Below are 18,677 nucleotides of genomic sequence, written 5' to 3'. Positions count from 1 at the left end.
TTTATTAATTATAACCTTCATGCTTGTAAGCATGGTTGATTTAATTCTTTTGAGCAATTTATTTAAAGTTTATTTTGCACATGATGGAGATACGTGATTCTAATGTTTGAAGCTTTCTCTGACATCTCCATACAATTGGGAGAAATTGTTTTTGTGTTGGTGGTGGTCCAATTTTGTACGTGCAGGACCAGTATATAAATCACATTATGAATGAAACAGGAGCAACTGTCTCACTCAGAGGGCGTGGTTCAGGAAATATTGAGAATATACATGGCGAAGGTTTCACCTTCTTTATGCATTATAATCTTATTACAAGCCTGTTGTTCCAGCACCGGGTTATTTTGTTGGTTATTGTTACGTATTTTCTCTTATTTTGCTTGCAGAAGGACAGCTACCGTTGCATTTATTCTTGTCAAGTAATAATTCAAAAAGTCTTGAAGATGCTAAGCTTTTGGCTGAAAATCTTTTAGATACAATCAGTGTAGAGTGTGGTGTCTCCAGGTAATTATTTTAATTGGTGGGCATTGCATGGTTAGAAGTGTTCAAGTGTTCTGACTTCTTACCTAATATGACAAAAGGCATGCTCTCTCCCTGTTTTCGTGATCTGTTACGTTCATTTTGGGAAATGTATAGTGTGGTTTACCTGTATTCACAAACCTTTCATTATTTATCAATTAGACATATTCATCGTTTCTGCTTCTTATAAAAACATATTTGTTTCACCCAATACGTATAACTTCAATTTGTTATGGTAACAACTTTGAGTGTATGATTCTGCTCAATGCATGAATATCCGGTTTCCATTAGCTAGTTTGTTTTCTGCAGTAGCTTGTTCTTGGGTATTGTACATAACGTTTTGCCATTTTCTGTCATAGGGTTTCATCATCTAAGGTTTATAGTGCTGTTGCACCCCCACAGCAGGTATATAGTGCTGTTCCACCACCGCATCAGTTGGCCGGGGTTCAAAGTTCTGGAATTGAGGTAAAAGCAATTACAAGTTTGGTGTCTCCAACTGTGGGTGCTACACCAGCTCTGGCAGTTTCCTCTGCTGGAACTCCTGGTGTTGCTACTGTCTTTTCTCAAGGGACAGTATCTCAACCTGGAGGATTGTTGAACTGTGCGCAACCTCAGGCGAACATTGGTGGTTATCCCCAACCTCTATTATCTAGTGGAACAAGCTACAATGGATATGCAGGGATATATCCTCAAGTCACACCTTTGCAACAGGTTGCTCTGGCCCTTAGACAGTCATCTTCCCCTATCACTTCTACAGTTGCTCCCACAACATCAGCCCCAAGCACTGAACCAAAGGTGAATGTTACCTCTGGTTCTGAGAAGGAGAAACAGCCTCCACAAAGGCGGAAATTTCAGGAGTTACCAGTTGGTCCTGCAAAAGTCCATCAGGTACGAGTGCAAGCTCCTTGGTTGTTTGTCTTATTTGAGGGACACCATTGTAGGGCTCATTCAGCATTGTATTTGATCCGAACTGTCTAGGCTTTGGGTCTTCCATCAATTACCATCATTGCAAAATCTCACTAAAATCCTCATCATGTGGCCACTCAATTAAATGGTTATCATTTTAGTGTTTCTTGAAATATTGTGTTCATGTATTTCTTTTGGTTAAACTATGTCATAATGGTTTTGGTTTGTCTAATTTTTTGCAAAGATGATCTTTGAGGGAATACCTAAAAAATAGATAGTTTGGATCATTGAAATAAAATTTGGAGCATGCCCCATAATGTGTCCCCTAAATAAGGTTATGTAAGGGATCCCCCAATAGAAAGGGACCTTAAAAGTAAATATGTAATTATACATGTACATGTAATTTACTAAACTTGGTCGAGTCCAAGTTTGTAGAATATAATTGCAGATAAATAAGTCAGAACAGGAAGTATTTCTTTAGGAATTTTCGTGAATCGGGAAACAAGGGGCCTCTTTTCATTATTTAGTTTTCGTAAGTTGGCTGCTATGAGGGGAGTCATATTTCATGTTGATTGCATAATTTTTTGTTGAAAGCTTCTTCAGCCTTCATTAGTTAAGAAAACAAAGACCATTTGTGCTCACAGAAACACTGCTAACTCTAGGTTGAACGTGTTAATGCTAGGTCAATGTAAGGTCTCTTGCTCAGCCGGTTAACTGTCCATATAATATATCTATATCTTAGCTTGGACACAGGAGAGACTAATTTGCCTAACATGACAGTGGTCATTGGGTGGCCTTCCCATCAATTTGACTAAAGATACCAAAAATGACCATGCTATTTTTTTCCTCATGCATATATATACTTTTTAGTCATGTTGTGTTTTCTTCAGCAACAGCTTGATCATTTGGATAGGTGGATGCTGATAAATGTTGCTTTTAGTTAATATTTTGTTATTGTAATTTAGTTGAATCTTGTACTGACTTGCAATGCTCGCTATTCCAGGTATTTTCTCTGACTTTCTATGAGGCCGATACTGAACCTCTCTATTGGGCCACTGGTCTGTATTTTTCACAGGGTTTTCATTTCCGTGGTGCCATTGGGGTTCACTTGTGGTTGGAGCTTTATTCTGCGGACAACTTAGACTTCTTGCTGTTTAGTTTAATGTCATATACTTAGGTTCAAGTTACAAGAATATATTTTGTTTTCTATTTGTCATAAGTCAATCCAGTGTTGGATTTCTTCATTTCTTGACAAGCATCCTAGTGTTTCCTTCTTGTGCTGTCACCAGCAGCATGCACAGCCAAACTCCTCGAGAAGAGGTACCCCATCACAACCATTGCCAGCTTCACTTGGATTTCATGAGAACTCCATGGTTTCGATGATTCAAGAGTTTGAAATGCAAATTCTGAGCTACTGATACTTCCAGTTGCATTGGCTTAAAAGCGGCATTGGTGTTGATGGTTGAAAATTGGCTGTGGATGCTGGTGGGTGCCACTCATGGAATGTTTTTTCTGAAAGCAAAAGGTACTTGTACAGATCAAATTCCATGGAGCCATTATTGATCTGTACTTGCTCATGGAATCTGTGGAGCAAGTATAGCTCTAGACTTGCTCATGAATATCCTTTTCCTTTGGTACTCTTCCAAGATGTAGTTCACAACTAACCTTCAATTACTACCTTTATGAACTTAGCCATTTAGAAATGTTAATATTACTGTGCCTTAAGAGAAACGTGATACGCATGTGGTTAAGCTATAGAACAGTTTGTAAACTTGTTCAATGATATGAAATCATTTTTTGGATTAATTTTCTTAGTTGCAACTATTAATCTTTAGATTATTGCTCATTTTTTTTTTCACATAAACATTCACTTTTTTCTGGTTATTGAGCTGTTAGTTTTTGTTTTTGGTTTCTGTTCTCCCTAACTGACTGCAGGATTTTGGTGTGAGAAATGTATCCACGATGCCAGCTCCAAAGAAATTGGTCCAGCCGGCATCAAATGGAATGCCACCTCCCCCACCTAGAACCATGCCTCCACCTCCACCTCCACCAAAATTTACGTCATCAACACAGGCTGTTAAAGTGCTTGACAAGAACATTGCTCTGAAGAAACCAAAACCTGATAATGTTCCGGGTAAGCATGAGCTATGAGCTGATGGGATTAGAAAGGTTATTCGTGTGTGTCCATGGGCGGGGGTGGGAATTAGAAAAATGGTGGAATTGTTTGTTGTCTGCTCATTTCTTGAATTCTGTTTTGATTAACTAATGATGTATGGGGATCTGAAATGTTTTGGGTTTTTCAGATACTCTGGTCAAGCTAATGGAATATGGTGACGATGAAGATGATGACGATGAGGAAACTAATGAAGAATTACCTAATAACAACTCCGTTCCAGTGACAGCTCGAAAGCCTTTCTGGGCCTTATGAGTTACCAATTAGCATAAACTGGTCAGTTCTCGGCAACAAACTAATGTCTCCTGCTCAGAAATACATGCCAATGAATAGACTATCCACCAGTTCAGTGGGCTAACATCGACATTAGAAGGTTAAAAGGCAATGATTTTTTAATGTTTTGTGTTTTTGCAAATTCAAGATGTGTTGCTCTCGGCGTCATTAGAGTGAATGGTAATAGTTTTTATGTGTTGTAGTTTACTGGGTAGTTTTGATTAGATAGTTAGCTTGTGAGTATAACATTCGCTGCCAACGGTTATATAAAGAATCATTAAGATCGAAGATGTGTGTCGATATGATATGAATTCGCGATGAATTTTCTGCGGTTTTGTATTTGCCTTTCAACATAATTCATGTTCTGTTCGAAACAATGCAGTTGAAGAATAAATACCCTTTTAATTATGCATTTGCATATTTGGAACCTTGGATAGAACAAACTGAATCTGTCCAGTTGCAGTGGCTTTTTCCAGGATTTGACTATTTTCGACTAATCGAGACCATAATCCCTTTTACGAAAAGGGATTTCTGAGCTTTCTTTTATCTTTTCGTGCATACCAATGTTTATTTCTGATCGTCTGAATGAATAAAATAAATAAGAACGTGCAAAAAGAGAGACAAATAAAACCTAAATTGTCGGCAAGGAGAAATTTTTAGCTTCGGCTTTTGCCCGAACCATGTCACTGGTCACCCATCCAATCATTGATACAACGGTCCAGTCCCTCTTGTCTGACGGGTACAACCGATCTCATGCGGGTTCTACCACCTCATCATGTGTTGTACACAGCTGGCGGATACAAGAACTTCTCCATGACACGAGACAAATAAAGGTTAGATCAAGCAGTTTGTATGGGGTCTTGGGAGGCTTGACTCAGACCCTAGAGCCCCATAGGGCTTCTTCTCAGCCACAAAAATAAGAGAAATGGCAGCTCTCCATCAATGTCCCTAACCACCGCTAGGGACTACCATTACCTTGAATTGATGGCATTTCCTAACAAAAGCAAACTTTTCCAGGGACCTACATGTAATAAAAGTTAGCAGCCCAGTCCTGTCAAATGTCAGTTGGCAAACTATGTCAAGCTGGACTGGACGAAAAAATGAAATACATTGCGACCAGAAGCTTGCGACTCCATTTTGACAAGTCTTGCTGAACAATCTTACCGCGACTTGGACCTCGACTTCGAGAGGAAAACGGGAAATGCAGCCGGAAATATGTTCACGTAACTCTGTCTCACTCGTCACGCAACTTCCTTTACCTTGTCTGTGATATCTTGTTTGTGAGTAAGACGCTTGCTCAAGTGATGAGTAAGACGCTTGCTCAAGTGATGAGTGAGATAGAGATAAGGGTGTGTATCTCGGTTAAATGGAAAGTAGCTCCCCAACTTCAAATACATTAAACTTTCAGGCCTTTCTAGAGAAATTTTTTGTGCAACCTGTGATTTATCACTTATATGTCTATCTCACGCATCATGTGATCTGACGATGAATCGCTAATTACACGAGAATTTCTTCTTTCTATCACTTTCTGAAACTTTAACCTTGGTATTGTAGTTTTGAGTTTGCAGCAGCAGCTGAAGCAGAGAGGACTAATCACAGAATCACCACCCAAATTTGACAAACTTCAAAAAAAAAAAAAAGAAGAGAAACAGATTCACCAAAACCTCATAAAATTTCGAATGAAATTCTACTTCATTCATTCAATCTTATATCAGTTATGACATCCAATGCAGAGGTCACAAAAGTGAACCGGATTCATCAAATAACAACGTTACACACACGAAAACATACATGAGCAGCAGAGGGGAACGTAAAATCAAAATATGTCCTCTGCTGAAAATAATAACAAGACAATGGTGACTACACCATCTACTTTGCTGTCACCCTCCTGCTGGAATTTTGTAATGATTTCGGGGATCCCTCTAAGAGATCCAAGAGGTAATTGTGCAAATCGTCCGCACTGTACTTGATGAGCTTGTCACTTATGTCATTCGAATGTCTTCCCACGAATGTCCTATAAGCTTGGATTACATTCAGGGACGCTGAGATTTGCACATCTTTTCGAAGCTGAGGATCCGGAATGAGCCACGTTGTTTGGCTCTTGTAGATCTCCTCGAACGCAAGGTAAAAGCTGCGGAGCCTTTCCTTGAGGAGGGTTTTTGAGACAGAATTTGAACCGGGATTTTGAATGCCCTCCTCTTTGAGTAAATTAAGGATGGAACTCCAACTAGATCTCTGGTAGTTCATAGCGTGCCGTTGAACTTTCCCGTTGCACTTTCTAAGCCAGCTGTCTCCAAAAATGAGCCTCAGTTCATCCCCCTTAACCTTCTGAGCCATGTAACGTAGATTGTTCATCAAAAATACGTGTTGCAAGGAAGGATCCTTATATAACCTGGACTTCTCATCAAGGTTGCCTTCCAGAGTTGAAGTAAGTGATCGGAACTGGTGAACCATTAGGGAAATTCTGCCTGGAGAATCAGTGGCTTTGTTTTCCTCTTCTGAGGTAGGACTCGTGTCAGGAGACAGCAAAAAGGAATCAGCATCATCACTCTCCTTGAAGAGAAAATGAAAAGTCTCTCCATAGTCTGTGAGAGTCGTCAAGTAATTCATCACATATCTGGTGAGAGGATGTACTCCTCCTCCAGCAACAGGGTTAGTCAAGGGGTTTGATGCAATGGCGCTCTCGAATTCACTAAATGTCGCCTTCACAGACTCACGCAATTTCATCAGAACCTCATGACGCTCAATTCTTATAGAAGAACCAGCCTCGTCCGCATATAAAGCATCTATATCGGGAAGAACATCTGCAAGCACCTCATACATGTCAAGAATGCGGAACAACTTTTCCGGTTGGTGGGGGCCAATAGACATGGCTTCACCAAAATTCAGAAGCTGCAGCATTGAAGCCTTTGATGCCTCAACAAAACAATCCAAATAAATCGGTCCCAGATCCCCAAAAATCTGATCGCTGAGCGATTTCTCGCTAGCTAGATAAAGTCGCACGAAGATCTTCATACCCCAGACCCATCTTCTGATTTTGGAATTCAAGCAGCCCCACTCCATCTTCAGCACATCCTCAATACTCAGCTTCTGGATTTCGAGAATGGAGAGGCACTCATCCAATGCCTCCTTTCGGATGATGCTATAAGCTTGCGTACATTCCTGATCATAATTGCAATTGAACATCAAATTTGCAATGCCTCTGAGCTCAGGAACTACATCGGGATGAACCAAATCAATGATGACTTCCTCAGACGCTCTGCTAACACTATCCCTTCGAAGTGAGTCCTCAATCGATTCGTCCCCAAAAGAGATTATCGAGCTTCCATCCATAATATCCTCTTCACAAGAACGAAAAGACATGTGCTCGGGTTCAAAGGGTTGCCTGTTCTGAACAAGCATGTGCTTGAACTCTTCCTCTAGCCTAGCCATTGCTGTCTGAAGAACATCATGAGCTCTATGCAACACCTCGCACTCTTCATCATTTTTATCCAAACACGACGCTTCCAATCTTTCGATCAACCTCCGAGCTTCCTCCACAGCCTTGACATACTCCAGAGACTCATTCGGACTCGAATCCCATATCATAGACTGATCAGCCTCCCACCTCATTATCCTCTCCTGAATCGAATTAAGGCGATCTGCCACCTCAGTTACCTTCTCATCAGTTCTCTCACCGAGTCTGATCATGCTGGACAATTGGGTGCCAAGATTAGCCAGAACCTCCCTTTCACCATCTGTAAGGTTCTTCTTCGACCCCAATGCCCTCGCTATGTTCTTCGCCGCAGCAATCAAATCGCAGTCTCCTTCCATTTCCGGGTTCACAGATTTACAATCCCCCATAACCATACAATAAACACACCCAGAAATGAACCAACAAATCCAACTCAAATCTTTCCGGTTTTCGGATCAAGAACAAGAGTTGAACTTCAGGCCCTTCCTAGTTCAAAATCCACCACTGTATAAGAAACAACTTCAGCAATTGAACCAAAACCCTCCAATTTCTTCCAAAATTCAGAAAAGCAAAAGATACCCCTTTGGTGAAACAACTCCAAAAATCAGTACTTTTGAATCCACTCAAGTAGTCTATGTTGAAAACTGGCAAAAACCCAACGAACAACACTCCAAAAACCAAGTAGGAATCCAAAAGGCGGCTGAGGATGAGAAGTCCGGCAAACAGCAGGATCAATCTTTTTATTGTCAAATTAGAAAAAAAACAATATTTTATTGTTAAATTAGGAAAAAAAACCAATATTTTATTGTTAAATTAGGAAAAAGCACCAATCTTTTCAAAAAGTTGGCCATCAGTTGCATCCCAAAGTTGAACAGAAAAAAGCAAATTAACAATAAGGTGCAGAAAATCCCAAAGTTGAACAGAAAAAAGCAAATTAACAGCGGAAAAAATGCTTACCTCTTTCTCTTCGCAGGATTCAAACTTTTTGCAGGTTGCAGATTTGCAATACATACAAAAAGGGAAAACAAAGAGACCCCAAAATTCAGCTTTAAAAATGGTTGAAGCAAAAGATCTGGCAGCCAGTAACAGCAAAAGATCTGGCAGCCAGTAACAGCAGTCAAGAAACTGTGCGGATATAACGGTGTAATTTTCTTTCAGGAAAATACAAAGAAGCCCAACTTTCTCGGATAATTTTGGGTTTTATACTTTTCTCCAATTGAAATCTTTGGACTTTATTGTTTTTATTTTAATACCACCACTTGGGGGCTTGGATGCTTTGACCTTCTCGGTTTCAGTCTACCGTCTAACTTGTATGCAGACTACGATGCTTAACAAAGAATATTTTCAACGACCTATTTGAAAACTGAATATTGAATATGTGACGATTATTTTATGTATTATTTAGAGGATATGGATTTATTCTTAATTTCTATGTTCGTGTTTTTGAATTGAGAGATTTAAACCACTTAATCTTAATCGTAAGACTTTCATTAGTCACTACACTGATGTACTTCATAAAAATTCAAAAAATTTGAACAGTTCGGATCTTTTTCTCTTTTAAACAGTCTAAATTTCTCAATCCACGACTCTGAACGTAGAGATCCGGATTACAAGTATAATACTAGTCTTTTAATTTTTCCATAAAGATAAAAATATAGTATAAAGTTACTCAGTTACCATGGTGGTGTCTCCACTTCCCATGTGGACAATATTTAATAAAGCCGTCCATTTCACATATTTCGATTTATTTTGATAAATCACACCTACCAACTTCTTGTGCTTGAAGAAAATTTCCACAAACCAAAAACCTCTGCTTTACTATATTTTTTAAAACTTACATAACTAGTTTTCGTTTACATAATTCATGCCAAATTAATTTTTAAAAATAATACTAGAGTCATCAAAATTAGTTATCAAATTTGTTCATTAATTGGTTTGTTAATATTAATGTGTATATTAATATTCTTATTAATGTACTCGAGCTTGGTACCGCATATTTAGAGTTGAGCCCTGAGATTTAACGGCGGACTTAAAAAACAAACTACAGAGGCTTTAATAATTAGATTTCTCGTGAATAGATTCAAATGAATTAAATAATGACATCATTTTGCAAACAAAATTCAATGAAATTTCTTTGTTAGTTTAAATTTGCGTACATACTACATTCATATTTGCGTAGTTTTTTTTTTTTAAATGCTTATGTTTTCTGCTACGTTTGAATAATTCATTAAAACATTAATTTTTAAAATCAAACATAACGCATATTAACACTTGCGAGTGTACATACTTTTCACACATGAATGTTTCACATATTTTTCAAGAAAGCTCTATCATCGTACTTTTAGCATACTATAACGATCTCGTATTACCAAAACTAGTGGTACTCAATTTTATAGCGTAAGGTATTTGTATTTCCTTCTAAAACAAAGTGGTATTCATTTTTATTTGTAAGTGAAAGGTTTTAGGTTCGATTTTTGCCAAAATATGAATTTGAACTATTTTATTGAAATTTCATCTTGACAATTAAGTATGCAAATAATTTCGGATTGAATTGAATCTTTGTAGAGATGATCTATAAGGTACAATTTAAAAAAATAGATAGTTCAAATTGTTGAAGTTAACTATAGAGTAAGTCTTGCAACTAGTCCTTATTTTTTAAAAATAATGTGGTTCCCATCCCTTATATATATTTTTTCTTTTCTGTTTTGTTCGTTTTGTCCGTTTTGTCAAACAAAGTATCTTCTTTCCTTTCCAGAAGACAACCTTTTGAATAAGTTTTGAATGAGAAGAGGAGAAGTGATTCTTGTCCTCTAAAAATGTTTTGCTTCCAACCAAACTCAAAAAGTCCCAGTCAACCTCCAAATTCATGAATTTGTAATTTCACACCAAAGACATTTCTAAGATGCAAGTGTATGAAATCCAAATGAAGTTCCAACCGAATAGTACGTAATGAAAGAAAAGTGTTGTTTTTTTTTCACCTAGTTTTATATCTGCATTCTTTTTTAATAATTTTTTATTTATTACAAGTTCACTTATCTGTAAAATGACCGATAATGACTTTAAAAGATATATAATACAAATAGATTGGATATGGAAAGGTAACAGGTTTCCTAGACCTACACTAAATTTTGAAACAATAAGTAAGTCGAATTTGCAAAAAGGCATAAAGCATGAGGATATAAGGAATTCTAAAACGAAAAAGTGTGTATGCCCTTTCCAATTATAGGGTAAGAAATTAAAAATCGATGATGATTTGATATTTATGGTAGTTATTGGAGTGCATAATCACACATCAACAGAGCATTTTAAATGTTATTCATTTACTAGTAGATTATTGTCGAAGGATATTTTGTTGTTGGGGAAATAGCATTTCAATTTTTTTAGAAATAATAGTGGGTAGAGAAATAGCATATTAAATATTATTTTAGGAATAATAGTGGGTTTAAAACTAACATTTTAATTTTTTTTTTTTTTAACTTTTATATGGTTGGTTGGATTATAATGTGAATGGCACACTGAGTGAGTCTAGCAGCTCTATAGTTCACTACAACATCCCATGAAATATTGGTTGTGATAATGTGCTGCAGATGCAAGATATGTTACTTAATTTAATTAGCATACTAGTTGGAAAGGGGCCAAGTTTTTAGAACCCCTTCTCCCCAAAGAAAACCCAAAAATTTAACTAGAAAACCAACTATTTAATTAAACCTATAGATAATTACAATTAACCATAGAAAGTGGTCCAGTAATAAGGACGCAGACTATGGTTCCTCAATAAACAAAAAAATGTGCGGGGTCCCAAGTTCAATGTTCCGAGCTGGTGAGTCTGTTTGACTGTGGCCACGGGCACTTAGTGAAATTCTCCATAGCCTATTTGGGCCCGGAAATGATAGATAATCGTGATTTGCCATCAATTGTCCCTGTTTTTTTTAAATAAAAGAAAAAAAAAAGATAATTACAATTATAACACTATCTAGGTTAATTTATATGAGAATCTTTCTGTAATTAATTTCCATCACTAATGGTTTGACTATAACTTATTCAGATTAATATAAAAGGTAATGCTAGGGAGATCGAATTTTTAACTAAATTTTGTAAACTAAATGATGTAGTTGTTGATGATTGAATAATTATTTAAGTGTTAATTAACGTACTTATTTCTTATTAGTGACACATAATTTGATTTGCAAATTTGATTTACAAATTTGATCTCCCTAGGATTATCCTAATGTAAATGAAGCAAATGAACTTTGTTTCGTTTCTGGACTTAGGGATTGGATTCAATCAACACCACGACATAGTCAAGGAGTGGCGCTTTAGTTACCAGCGAATGCTTCCCCCTTGAGTTTCCAGTCCAATTTTACATGCAAATGGGAATCGGCAGTCGCTTCAATTTAAAGAATTTTCATTACTTAAGCTTTATAAGGTTACTTATAATGTAATGGAAGAAAGCATCCAAGAACAACACAACAACGGGGTTTGTCTCAATTCTCAATTTTAATGTAATGGATGTCAAGCTTCAAGATTTACAGTGTGAAATGCACGATTCGATGGGGCCGAAGAAAAGAAAATATTTTACAAAAGCTTTTGCTCCTCCAAACCCTTTGAGTAATATTACTTCATTAATGACGAAACCCTACTTTATGTTGAACAAATAGGTTGGGCTAATTATAAATGTAGTTATGAGAAGAAGACCTATAAGAAAATTGTTAAAGTATCTTCAATTGGAGGTGCAAAATGCATTAAGTTAAGGTATTTTGTATTTTTGGTTTGCTGAAAAGTTCTCTAATAGACGAGATATAAAAAATTATTTTGGTCGAAAAATGTAAATAAAGATGTAACTTTACATCCTTTGAAGGTCGATGTCATCTGTCAAAGAGAAAAATGTAAATGGAATACATCTCTCCTATTGAAGATGATCTTCATAAGCCTCACAATAAGATAACAATAATATAGCTTAAATTCACCTTTAACGAAAATCGAACATAAGACCTCACTTACAAGTGAAGAAGAATACCACTAGACCGTAGTACTAAATAACATCGACAAAGAGGTTATGTGAGGGAGATTGTTAAGAGTTGTATGATTTAATGTTCAGAAAACGTCTACTGTTGTCAATAAGAGGATTACATGTGGAGGATGTTAGGAGCCATCCAATAATATCTGCCGATTAATGTCCAAATTCGGTGTTATGGTACAAACGGGTCAAAATGACCCATTAAAGTACTGGCAATAACGCGAATGACGATATTGCATCGAATATTAACATCATCAATGACATGCACCTCATCCATTGAAACTCACTTGTGTACCAAGTTCCGGCGACACGAAACTATCGATCCACTTTTGCAGAGCTTTGCATGTTTGCCAAATGGGCCTCCTCATCTGAAAATCACTTGTGTACATAGCAACAAAGCTCTTTTGGATAAGTTGAGCCCAAAACTTGCGAAGGAGACAAGAGTCCTTACGCATTCCCTTACAACATAACCCACTAAATCGTTCGTCTCAATTCTCAACTTACATTTTGTTTAGCCGAGCAACACGGTTCAAGCATTGTAGATTTAGACTCCGAGGTCGGATTTTGAACAAAGCATATTGTTGTTCGAATATTTGAATCATCACTTGACACTTTGAATAAGAATCAAACACCCCCATCAATGGAGTTTTACACTTGGGTCTACCAAAAGTCGCACTTGATGCTGGGAAGCAAACAACCACAAATTACAAACTACACCTTTTTCATATTTCACCTCATATGCCTATCCTAAAACATAATCATACTCTCATTTCTCTCTACTTGTTTCTCAACACTTGCGGAACATTTCTTGTCAAGCTGGGAGGACAATAAAAATTCAGAAGACCAATTGGTATTAGAATTGACAAGGAATAATTTTTTTCCTTTTCACGTCTTTATATTTATCTTTTATTTTTATTTTTCAATTTTCATGAGGATTTGGGAAGAGGCCTCCCTTGAATAAATGATCTGAAAAGCTCAAGAGCTGCTCTTGGCTTGAAAAGTGGAACTTCATGACCTGCTCCTCTCACTGTTGCAAATGTCAGCCCTTCGTATACCTCTGTCCACCCTCCGACCTTCACAGCATATACACCATAAATTATATATATATATATATATATATAGTTGTCTATCGTTACTCAATTTTACAATACCAGATTAATATTTTACTGACCTGCTTCTTAGTATACCAGGGGTACCATGGAATTTTGGTGGCCAATTTGAGTTGTGCAAGGGAATATCTAGTGGCTGTGACTGGCACCACTGAGTCCACATCTCCACTATATATATACGTACATACATATATGCATCAGTTCAGTAAGTTATAATCATGAATTAATGTCATACGAGGAAAGAGTTTGATAATAAATAAAACAGTAATTATAGAGGTTAAATAATATACCTGAAAACCCAAATCCTTAAACCAGCAGTTATCATATCCCTGTAAATAGGAAGAACCGATACATCTGTGTCGTTCCAGTTTCGATTTAAAACCTCACTGCAATTTATATCATCAAATAATTACACAAATTAATCAGCTGTTAACTAAGATAAACGTAAGCACTCCCTCCACCTGGAAAAGAAATGAAAAATAAAAATGTTGGAGTTGTATTGATCACCTGCAAGCAGTCCACTTATAAGGAATTTTGGTTATGTTGGCATGGAGTGCTTTCTGTACATCTGGCCTGTTGTAATAAAGCTCAGCATATTTCTCCGTACAAGGATCATAGCCGGATATTTGCCGGAACATCTTGAGAGCAAAAGTAAAAAACGGAATGATTTGTAAGTACATTCTTATTAATGTGCAAATAATCGAAGATACTTGACGAAATATTTGTATTATATATACCGGTCGATGAGGCAAATGCATAGCAGTCTGCCTTGTAGAAGTTCTTGTGCTTCCATCGGAGTTGTTGCATGGTGGTGCGTAAATGTTATACTGGTCTATGTTTCCAAACTCTTTATCCATGGCGTAGCTATACAACGACTCACATTGATCTGAGTTCTTCTGCCTCCTAAAATCGCATGTGTTGATCAGTTGCTTGTAGGTTTTATCGGAGATCATTGCATGGCTCCACCAGTATGTCACCGTTCCTAGGTTATCGTAGTAGTTGTCTGTCACTGCATTACCCACCTGCATTTTGCGTTAACTAATTAATCTGAGGTAGATTCACCAGTAAGTTCGACAGTATACATCCACAACATGGAAAATTCTATGGTACAACCGCGAATGATCGATCACAGAAAACTTTTTTAACTCATGGATCTCAAAGGGTTCTCATATATTTCATACTGTATAGTTTTATGAACTGTTAATTAATGTGTTCACACGTTCGTATAATAGAGTAACGTTAGTCAAATATATAAGCTATAAGTGAATGTTAAATGGATTAGAGGTGAATTAAATTTGATGTATACCATTATTCCTTTAAGATTGATTGGGTGTTTGGACTGTGAATTGTATGTCAAAATTGCTTTGGCTAGCTGAGGAACATAATGTCCTGCATAGCTCTCGCCTGTGAGATATACTTCTCTGCCCTTGTATCGTGGGAATCGATCCAGCCATCGGATTATGAATTGCAATGAGTCCTTTGCTGAAATATAATTAACACCCCATTAATCAGTTTCGCATACCCTTATTCCAATCCGAACACAAATGAAAACAAATAAGGGTAATGCTATGCAAACCAAATGATGTGTCACCGATAGGAAATAAACATATTAATCAATACTTAAGTAATAATTCAATTATCAACAACCACATAATTTGTTTTACAAAATTTGATTTAAAAATTTGGACGTCTCTGATTAACCAGTAAGTAAACCACGCTGAATGAAATATATATGTATATATTAATTGTGTAGAGATGATGATCAATGGGAGTTGCTATTAACTAGTCAGGAATATTTTTGCTCACCACCCTCAAGTGGTAATTCTCGCCATCTTATTTATCATCATTAGATGCGTTTAAATTTCGAGATCTGTGTATTAGATAGACAAAAATCTCAAAATTTAACTTATTCAAAAATGATAAATAGAATGATGAGTATTACTACTACTTAAGGGTGGTGAACAAAAATAAACCGTAACTAGCTAGCACTAAAAAAAAACAATCATATGCACTCACTTATTTTGTACTGTTTTTACTAGAAATGAATGATTGAGACTCGAATGGTTTCTTAGAGTGTCTATAGCAGCCCCACCAAATTAGTATGCCGCATATATAGACAACAATGCTGAAAGGGGGCATGCAAAATTAAAGATCATCAAACTCGTCGCAACTAGGAAAAATTGGTTCTCATCTTAATTCATCAAGGCAATTTATATGAAAAAAGAAGAAGCAATAATTGAACAGAATTCCACGTGTTAATTTTGGAGCAGTAGTTGTTGACTCTTTCCATAAATCATTTACTATAATTAATAAGTTGGTTAGCTAGTCGTGATCGACATAGGTATGGCCCTAGTACCTCCTACTCAAAGAACAATCATAAGCACTCGGTGCTTAAAAGTTAATCACACACTGATGCACTTGCAGATGTGCATAAATCATTAAGTGTGGTACTAATTAAGCAACTAATGATGTAAATTAGGTTAACGATAATTACCAGTGCGACGATCACCGGTGTCAAAGAGATCAGAGGAGCGGTTGCTGTAGGAGAAGCCGACCCCGGCTGGAGTTTCCAAGAACAAGAGATTGGCAACTGTGTTCCATGAGAACTTGTTCAAGTTTAGTCCTGAAGCACTCTTGTTTATTCTAAATGGTCCTATCTCTTCCGATGCACCATATGCCACAGAAGAGCAGCCGGGACCTAATTTATGCAATCATGAAAATATTCACAGTTGTTAGAAAATAGTGAAGGAACTATATATATTATGCAATCATGAAAATATTCACAGTTGTCCCGCTAAAACCCTAATTCCTTTGTCTAATTTAAATTTCTTATTTTTATTAAACCCCTGTGATTTTTCTCTCGATTTTCTTCCTCCGCTTCAAAATTTTATTATTTTAGGGTTTTGTTAATGGATTGTAGATTTTTTTGCCCTTGTTCTGGTTGCATGGAGGGGTGTTTTAGGGTTTTTATTATCTTGGGAGCTTTCTCATATTTGCAATTGTGGTGTTGCTGCTTGTGAAATTTGACTATCAATTTATTTATATTTGTAAAATATTGGGGAAAAATAATTTTAGAATATTTGACTTGAGCTACATTTTTGCTTTATTTTTTTAACTGGTATTGGAATTGGAATTTTAAGGATGGAAGGATAAAATTTAAAGTTCATTACTTGAAATAGTTTGGGCATGATGTCTTGGCTTACTGATAAAGTTGCGCGGCCAGTAGCGTTGTCGAAACCATGATCTCCATCGCCCAAAGTTGCTAAAGATAATTGAATTTCATTGTGTAGTTCAAGATGTCTAATTGCGGGAATTATGTGTGGGCGAGCTTGAGCTTGATCTTGTGCGTGTGTGATTGTCTATTTGTGTTTTAAATCATGTGGTTCACGAAAATATGTTAAACCTTTAGCACTTGGTACAGGAAGAAAAGAAAGTGGGATCAACCTGCAGCATCCTTGGTTTCAGCCGGTTTAGCAGTGCCTGGGGCTCTCCCAATGGGAAATGTGGGATTTCTTGGTGGGATTACAATTCCTGGCACAACTCCGGTTACTGGTGCTCTTTCGATGAATGCAATTGCGGCCAGCTATGCAACCATACCTCAGGCATATCAGGTACCTCTGATCCCGCCACAGACTGCCACAGTCATTCAGAAATTAATTCAAGTGAGTTCGCTTTTGGGCATTTTTATTTACTTTTCATGTCTTTAATAGACCCATTTTGCTTGAATTGTGCTGCATTTAGTTGGTATATGTGCATGAGGATTGGGAGAAACTTTCGCCATCCACTCATGATTTCTTAATTCTGGGGTATATGTTTTGTAAGCTGCCCCTGCCCCATATTTTTGGTTTTTTAACCTAATCCACTTATGATTTTATTGTTCTTTTCTTGCTCATAATTCAGTATTCCGATTGATTAGTTTCAAATTTCGTTTTTGTTTTGTTCAATGACTTGCAATCTAGCCGAAGATTCAAGATGAGTTAATAATAGCACGAGAAATTGTTATTAACGATGCAGAGTCTTCAGTTCGCTACAAGTTGACAAAACGCCAAACACAGGAGGAGGTGTTTTTTGTTTTTCTTTTTCAAAATTTGTGTTTCCTAAGATATTTTATTTATTTTTGTTTGAAATGGATGGTTCTTTTCTTTGAGATTGATGGTGTATATTACTCGCAGATCCAAAAATGCACGGGAGCTGTGGTGATAACAAGGTTGGTTTGCTTTCAATGTCAGTTCAGTGCATTTATATTTGTTCGTTTTTCTTGCTCATAGTCATAGATACACATATAATGAATTGCCTTTACAGGGGAAGGTATCGTCCACCAAATTCATCAACTGATGGTGAAAAGCCACTATATCTTCATATATCTTCAGGGGCTCATGTAAGTCAATTAGCTTCATGATTTGGTTATAAAAGTGTGCAATAGATTTGGTTGTTCTGAGAGTTTCTTTTTGTCCATCCATGATTGGATTGTTTTTCTTAAATTATGTGGCATCATCATACGCAAGTTATTTCAAATTTTTCTCATTTGTGTCAACTGTCAAGATTAGATAGTTAAACAAAGATCTCTATAATCGTAAACTTTAGGCCATATCCCCTTTTGAAAAACCTCCTATCTTAGCTATCTGTTAAAGTGTCCATCTTTAATAGAAATTTTCATGGACGAATTTTGATTTGGTTTCATCATAATCATGGCTTGCCAGTTAAAAGAGACAGCAGAACGTATTTTAGCAGTTGACCGTGCAGCTGCTATGGTTGAAGAAATGCTGAAACAGGGTCAGAATCCGACCATGAGGTATTATTGCATTAAATGTCAGCTTTTATGTGGTATTTAAATTGATGGCATAAGTTCTCTAATGGAATTTGATTACTCAGGCACAAGGTACTTGTGTATATTTGGGCTTTGACGCAGATCCATCCTTGAACATTGCAGCTCGTATACGTGGTCCAAATGTAAGTTACATTGTTCCTCCCTTTTTCACGTCTTATCAGTAACCTTAAAATTCTCGGGGTTCAGTGTGTTCTTCGTGGTTGATACTTGTCAACTCTCTTTCCATCTTTTCTCTTCCTTCCCATCATGCCTTCTCCTTTTCTCCATAGTGCTTGAATTTTGTTAGAACTGGATTTCAGTTTAGATTCTATAACCCTATGTTAGTTAGTGTAGCTCATTTAATTTGTGTCATTCTAGATATCATGTTGAAATTGCTTGTTTAATTGTATGTCTTGTGCACA

The 18,677-nt window shown here is 36.8% G+C and overlaps 4 protein-coding genes across 9 annotated transcripts; 2 read left to right on the top strand and 2 right to left on the bottom strand.

Moving 5' to 3' along the window:
* Nucleotides 1-6: 6 nt before the first annotated feature.
* LOC125478671 (protein RIK-like) lies at nucleotides 7-4,156 on the top strand. Of its 2 annotated transcripts, XM_048587063.1 has the most exons (5): nucleotides 7-279; nucleotides 384-501; nucleotides 876-1,404; nucleotides 3,358-3,556; nucleotides 3,726-4,156. In XM_048587063.1, exons 1-5 carry the CDS (start codon nucleotides 207-209, stop codon nucleotides 3,848-3,850), a joined length of 1,044 nt encoding a protein of 347 aa, XP_048443020.1. In that variant the 5' UTR covers nucleotides 7-206; the 3' UTR covers nucleotides 3,851-4,156. The 2 variants fall into 2 exon arrangements, with proteins under 2 accessions (XP_048443020.1, XP_048443021.1); XM_048587064.1 differs by lacking the exon at nucleotides 3,726-4,156 and having other exon boundaries at nucleotides 2,426-3,433.
* Nucleotides 4,157-5,536: 1,380 nt separating this feature from the next.
* LOC103955699 (exocyst complex component EXO70E2-like) lies at nucleotides 5,537-8,543 on the bottom strand. 3 transcript variants are annotated; one of them, XM_009367601.3, is made up of 2 exons: nucleotides 8,280-8,543; nucleotides 5,537-8,058 (listed from the first exon to the last, which is right to left on the bottom strand). In XM_009367601.3, the coding sequence occupies exon 2, from the start codon at nucleotides 7,715-7,717 to the stop codon at nucleotides 5,738-5,740; it is 1,980 nt and encodes a 659-aa protein (XP_009365876.2). In that variant the 5' UTR covers nucleotides 7,718-8,058; nucleotides 8,280-8,543; the 3' UTR covers nucleotides 5,537-5,737. The 3 variants fall into 3 exon arrangements, with proteins under 3 accessions (XP_009365876.2, XP_048443022.1, XP_048443023.1); XM_048587065.1 differs by having other exon boundaries at nucleotides 5,537-8,022; XM_048587066.1 differs by having other exon boundaries at nucleotides 5,537-7,826.
* A 4,380-nt stretch (nucleotides 8,544-12,923) lies between these two features.
* Nucleotides 12,924-16,156, bottom strand: LOC125478670 (serine carboxypeptidase-like 25; the record flags this gene model as incomplete). Its single annotated transcript, XM_048587062.1, has 7 exons — nucleotides 12,924-13,412; nucleotides 13,511-13,616; nucleotides 13,739-13,834; nucleotides 13,956-14,086; nucleotides 14,186-14,470; nucleotides 14,755-14,930; nucleotides 15,943-16,156. Coding segments are annotated over 7 exons (1,155 nt in total), but the record flags the coding sequence as incomplete, so codon positions are not given.
* On the top strand, nucleotides 15,926-18,671 carry LOC125478669 (protein RIK-like). 3 transcript variants are annotated; one of them, XM_048587061.1, is made up of 7 exons: nucleotides 15,926-16,063; nucleotides 16,870-17,110; nucleotides 17,408-17,509; nucleotides 17,621-17,655; nucleotides 17,751-17,826; nucleotides 18,149-18,240; nucleotides 18,321-18,671. In XM_048587061.1, the coding sequence occupies exons 2-7, from the start codon at nucleotides 16,943-16,945 to the stop codon at nucleotides 18,367-18,369; spliced, it is 522 nt and encodes a 173-aa protein (XP_048443018.1). In that variant the 5' UTR covers nucleotides 15,926-16,063; nucleotides 16,870-16,942; the 3' UTR covers nucleotides 18,370-18,671. The 3 variants fall into 3 exon arrangements, with proteins under 3 accessions (XP_048443018.1, XP_048443017.1, XP_048443016.1); XM_048587060.1 differs by lacking the exon at nucleotides 15,926-16,063 and adding an exon at nucleotides 16,156-16,791 and having other exon boundaries at nucleotides 16,870-17,059; XM_048587059.1 differs by lacking the exon at nucleotides 15,926-16,063 and adding an exon at nucleotides 16,156-16,791.
* The last annotated feature ends 6 nt before the right edge of the window (nucleotides 18,672-18,677 follow it).

This window comes from the organism of the source record quoted next, unplaced genomic scaffold (assembly GCF_019419815.1).
Source record: "Pyrus x bretschneideri cultivar Hongxiangsu unplaced genomic scaffold, Pyrus_bretschneideri_v1 Contig254, whole genome shotgun sequence".
Taxonomy (NCBI): Eukaryota; Viridiplantae; Streptophyta; class Magnoliopsida; order Rosales; family Rosaceae; genus Pyrus; species Pyrus x bretschneideri.
This window is presented reverse-complemented; position numbering and strand designations above follow the sequence as displayed.

Coding starts and splice junctions, on each gene's coding strand:
- LOC103955699 (XM_009367601.3), bottom strand. CDS start 7,717: ATGGTTATGGGGGATTGTAAATCTGTGAACCCGGAAATGGAAGGAGAC.
- LOC125478671 (XM_048587063.1), top strand. CDS start 207: ATGAATGAAACAGGAGCAACTGTCTCACTCAGAGGGCGTGGTTCAGGA. Junction 502..875: donor GTAGAGTGTGGTGTCTCCAG/GTAATTATTTTA, acceptor TTTCTGTCATAG/GGTTTCATCATCTAAGGTTT. Junction 1,405..3,357: donor GTCCTGCAAAAGTCCATCAG/GTACGAGTGCAA, acceptor AACTGACTGCAG/GATTTTGGTGTGAGAAATGT.
- LOC125478669 (XM_048587059.1), top strand. CDS start 16,745: ATGTCTAATTGCGGGAATTATGTGTGGGCGAGCTTGAGCTTGATCTT. Junction 16,792..16,869: donor GCGAGCTTGAGCTTGATCTT/GTGCGTGTGTGA, acceptor CACTTGGTACAG/GAAGAAAAGAAAGTGGGATC. Junction 17,827..18,148: donor ATATATCTTCAGGGGCTCAT/GTAAGTCAATTA, acceptor ATGGCTTGCCAG/TTAAAAGAGACAGCAGAACG.